Source organism: Solanum lycopersicum, chromosome 5 (assembly GCF_036512215.1).
Source record: "Solanum lycopersicum chromosome 5, SLM_r2.1".
Classification (NCBI taxonomy): domain Eukaryota; kingdom Viridiplantae; phylum Streptophyta; class Magnoliopsida; order Solanales; family Solanaceae; genus Solanum; species Solanum lycopersicum.
Window position 1 is genome coordinate 5,934,107 of NC_090804.1, and position 4,856 is coordinate 5,938,962.

Genomic DNA, 4,856 nt, shown 5'->3' on the forward strand with positions numbered 1-4,856 from the left:
GTTATGATTTATAAGGTTAGTTAATAGTTGAGTAGTGATGTCAATTAATGAACAAAATGATAAAGGATCGACTAAGTTAGTAGATAATCGAGTAGTGGTGTCAATTAATGGACAAAAAGAATAAAGGGTCGACCAGGTTAGTAGATTATCGAGTAATGGAGTCAATCAATGAACGAAAAGAATAAAGGATCGAGTAGATTAGTAGATAGTCGAGTAGTGGTGTCAATGTGTCATGATCAAGGTCAGTAGGTTAGTAGATAGTCGAGGGGTGGTGTAGATAGTCGAGTAGTGGTATCAATGTGTCATGATGCAGTGGTGTCCATTGATGGACAAAAAGACTAATCGAGTAGTGGTATCAATGTGTCATGATGCAGTGGTGTCCATTGATGGACAAAAAGACTAAAAGGGGGCATTCCGAGAATTGAACTCGGGACCTCTCGCACCCTAAGCGAGAATCATACCACTAGACCAAATGCCCTTCTTGACACTTTTGCACTTAACCAGATATTTTTTATTCTATTGTTTACACTAAACAAACAAAATTGCTCCTCTAATAAAATGGATTCATTTTTGGTTAGTTTCATAAGCTGTTTCTTTTCACTCACAAAGCTTTATTGTTTTCCGAGTGAAATACATGTCCAAACACAATTTCGACTTTCAAATATCATTTTTCAAATTCAACATCGAAATACTCTTTCTTCCGAATATATGTCCAAACGCTTACTAAGACGAATCAAATCTTCATATAATACTGCTTGGTATTTACCATTCACAATCCGTGGAATGACACAAACAAATATCATATTCAAAAATGGAGAATTTCCATGTTCAAAGAGGGGGGAAAACATGATCCTGAAATCTACAGAATGAAAGATACAAATAAACCAAATACATTTTATCATTCTACATGTGATAGAACAAATGAGCGTAAACAGCACACCCCTAAGACTCCGCTCGAGGTACAGGCTCTTGCAAAAAGTTTCCAAGTAGCCTTTGGTCAAGAACCATGTTGGGCACCTGAAAAATCACATTTTTGTGTAAGCACAGAGTGCCGTAAGGCGTAAACTCAAGAGAGGTGATGAAGATAGATGTAATAAGAAGATGAGCCTTGCCTTGTTTCCAAAGAAAATTTTCGAGTTATTGGCTATAGCTTCAATGAATCGCAATTCTAGAAATTCTGGAGTAAGCTTTAGCTTGTTTGCTTCTGCTTCTTTCATAGTTCTGGAAAATCCCAGACATGGTAATTAATAGTTAGTATGCATATTTCCTCCCCTCATTAAATAGGCGATAAGTTTAGAGAATTCACCGATAGTAAGATGCATCTGCCAGGCTCTTTTCACGAGCTAGATACATTGAGTTTGAAATTTCCTCTTGTTTCCTAGCACTGTCTTTTTCCATCAACTTCTGTTCCATTTGGATCTTACTAACATGAGCATTTCTTTCAGCTTCACTAATTGCTATCTTTTTCTGCGTCTCTGCTTCCTTCTCAGCAACTCTTTGTCTCTCTACTGCAATCAAGACCTGTAACACATCATTGATGCACAGATGGATTACTAATTAAGTCACTGTTAATCATAGCCCAAATATCTGCATCAGAAGGAACTAACAATGCAATAATGGCACATTGGAGAACACGTTGATGGTCAGTACTCAATAGCTGTTATTATAATGATTGGGTAAGAGTAACAACAACACAGAAAGCTCTCGGGGATTGTTTTTCTTTTTCTTTTTCTTTTCCTTTTTTTTTTTCTGTTGTGTGTGGTGGTTGGGGGGGGGGGGGGGGGATAGGCACAAGTTCGTCACTTCTCAGATGGTGGAAAACAAATCATTCAGTTCAGACAAAAAGAAGCAGAGTTCTCCACTTAATACCTTGGTGCGCTCCTGTTCCATGTTCTCAAAATTTCGTCTTATGCTCTCTGGGATGCTGGGTTTTGTAATACGTACACTGAGAATCTCAATACCTGGAGCGTATCGTGTGCAGTCAGCCTGAAGTGCATCTTTCATTTTTTCATCGATCTGGAAATGTTGTGGCAGACACCTTGTCAATACTATTAACAATAATGTCGTCTAAATTAACTTTGCTGTATTTTTGTTTTAGAATCCCGGAGAATGTAAATAATCAGATAATTCCTTGCCTTAGAAGGCATATCATGGATTTTTAAGCATGGAAGTAGAGCATGTCTAAGTGCGGAAAACATACTGAGCAGGTAAAACCAGAAACAGTTAAAGACACATGGAACAGCACAAACACCAGAAGAAACAGAAAAGGATGATTCATTAGTATTGACTACAGAAACTGGCAGACCATCAGTATATAAGTGGCCAAGATGACTCTTACCTGATCAAACATGTCGATATAAACTTGTTGAAGGCTGTGAGCACTGCAGAACTGATTGATCTCATGGTGGATCTTGTCGTATATCCATGTATTATCATAATTGACCCCATAATTCAGCAGAGTATCGTACACGTGGTCCTTCCGAAGGCGGTTAACAACCTGAAAGCACATGAAACAAATAAGATGACAATGCGTTCCTGCATATAATTACGCAATACCCACAAGGTAGATAGTTTACTTCTATTTTCTCAAAGTTGATCATCACGCCTCCTTTGGTTCCGCAAGGAATATCCCTCACCTGCATTTACCACATGATCCAGAGACATCATTGACCCTATTCTTAATCAGGGTTTATATTACTAAAAACTCATGCTGCTAGAAACTCAGGATCTCAGAAATTTTGAGATAAAAAACCTTACAAATATAAAAATAGAAAGGAAATGTTACCAGATCTGTTTGAAGAGTAACTTGTATGGGTTCAAACTGAGTTATAAAGGGCAGTTTCAAATGAAAACCTACACATTTAAACATACATGTTTGGTCAACAATAGACTTCAAAATAAGGAGACACCGCACAAAAATGCAAATGACCATCTAGACAAAGCACCATATCACCTGGATCAGTTATTGTATTTAAAAGGGCACCTCCTCTCCAATAGACTCCAACATGACCTTCCGGCACTTGGTGTAAAATGGATACACTATTATTTAATGTTGAAATAGAAGGAGCCACAATCTGAAAATGATTTTAAGATGTCTTGGTTATACCTTCCATAAAAAGAAAGATGTCTCACTTCTAATAACTCACATCCCCAACATGTAAGTCACAGTTACTCTACCCAAGTCCTATTATCAAGTTACTCAACAGTACAGATGCAACAAAAATTGAAGATTGCATACTAAAGCATTAGGCTATTGCCGAGTTTCAGTGTCAAGCAATTGCAAGTAAAAACCCAAGACAAGTATATCTTTTTTTGAGAAACCCAAGACAAGTATATCTAAAATTAATCAAACAACAGTTCCACAGGAAAGGCGACTTAAACTTTTTCTTGTTATTGGGACAAACACTAGAAAAGTACGACGACTAATCCTAGAACATTTAAAACAATATAGAACTTCGTCAAAACTGAGAAGTGTGCTAGGTTCTGAGCATTAATGCGGCAAACATTATCCTGCTTGCAAAGGTTGTCTAAAACAACCAGCACAATCACAATTATTCTGAGGTGATTGTTTGGTTGCGATTAGTGGAGAAATGTCTCCACATAAAACTTAACACTGTCAAATACAAGATTAACAATGTCTGGTTTCAGTTTTCCTTTCCACATAAAAAGGATTAGTTTAAGCAATGGCTTGTTTTTTCCTCACCAAATCATGTATCGGATAACTCTACCCACCAAGCTAAGCAAAAGAAATCACCAAATTCCCCCCCCCCCCCCCAAAACTGAATTCGAAACCTGGTCCTCGTTACAATTTATGACCACCATCACCCCCTGGACACCACACTACTAAGAGCCTGTTTGGATGGACTTATAAGCTCATGGCTTATAAACATAATCCATAAGTTAGGAATCCTAACTGTCTTTTGACTTGTTTTTGTTACTTTAGCTTAAAAACAAGAGCGAAGCCACTTTTTCATATCATCCCAATGCTACAAAAATGCTTTAAAGCACCTAAAATAAGCCAATCCAAACAGGTTCTAATACTTCTATAGCTCATATATCAAACACTGTAATCTAGTTAGTCTTTCTTTTACCCTAAAAAAGCAATTCAATCAAAACCACTACATCACCAACATCCTGCTCCTCTTAGAAAGGCGAACAAATCATTTTTCCTATTTTTCATGGAATCATCTGATTTCATTCGTTCTCAATAGCCACGAGATGATCATCTTAAGTGATCCTTTTGTCGACGGATGCTCTTATTACAGACCTTAGATTGGTTTAACTTAAGCAGATAATCCACTTAAGCTTAAAAAAAGGCATTTCGAGAATCATAGAATGGATTAAACTGAAAAGTCTACTCTATATTAGTCAAAGCCATTATCAAACACTATTAACACTATTGATCAAGCACCAGGTGCACAAATCAAATTAATGTAATAAACACAATTATCAAGCACTATGCACTCCACATATTAAACACAAATCAATAATCAAAACAAAAATAAATTCATACATAGAGAAATCAATAGATAATTTAGAAGCAGTATATTGATATTTTTAGGGATAAAAGTTGATTCACCAATGCGAAAATGGAGATGAAAGCAACGAGCACAGTGAGAATAGGAGTGAAGTCTCCGCCGCCATCCCTGCCGGCGCCGGACCTTGGGCGAGCTGGAACACCTTGTTGTCTCTGCTGTTGCTGCGCATCCATGGCGGATTATTTTATTTTATTTTTTGCTTTCTTAGCACTCCAAAATAGAATTTATATTTTTGTCTAAATTCAAATAAATAATTATCTTTTTCTCGGTAAACGGAAGAACCATAAATAAATTCAGATTTTTAGGGCGTTTGGCCAT

General features: G+C 37.0%; 1 protein-coding gene and 1 non-coding gene across 2 annotated transcripts; both read right to left on the reverse strand.

Moving 5' to 3' along the window:
* Positions 1 to 406: 406 nt before the first annotated feature.
* On the reverse strand, positions 407 to 478 carry TRNAP-AGG (transfer RNA proline (anticodon AGG)). The gene has a single exon. It is a non-coding gene; the product is annotated as a tRNA-Pro (tRNA).
* A 246-nt stretch (positions 479 to 724) lies between these two features.
* LOC101244287 (uncharacterized) lies at positions 725 to 4,856 on the reverse strand. Its single transcript, XM_004239007.3, has 9 exons — positions 4,580 to 4,856; positions 2,954 to 3,074; positions 2,786 to 2,853; positions 2,577 to 2,636; positions 2,339 to 2,497; positions 1,870 to 2,016; positions 1,307 to 1,521; positions 1,113 to 1,221; positions 725 to 1,017 (listed from the first exon to the last, which is right to left on the reverse strand). Exons 1-9 carry the CDS (start codon positions 4,709 to 4,711, stop codon positions 943 to 945), a joined length of 1,086 nt encoding a protein of 361 aa, XP_004239055.1. The 5' UTR covers positions 4,712 to 4,856; the 3' UTR covers positions 725 to 942.

What these genes read in the sequence shown, in the direction of transcription:
- LOC101244287 (XM_004239007.3), bottom strand. Translation starts at nt 4,711, where the DNA reads ATGGATGCGCAGCAACAGCAGAGACAACAAGGTGTTCCAGCTCGCCCA. An exon ending in TCATCTCCATTTTCGCATTG is followed by an intron (nt 3,075 to 4,579) that starts GTGAATCAACTT and finishes AATCATTTTCAG; the next exon opens with ATTGTGGCTCCTTCTATTTC. An exon ending in TGGAACAGGAGCGCACCAAG is followed by an intron (nt 1,522 to 1,869) that starts GTATTAAGTGGA and finishes GATGTGTTACAG; the next exon opens with GTCTTGATTGCAGTAGAGAG.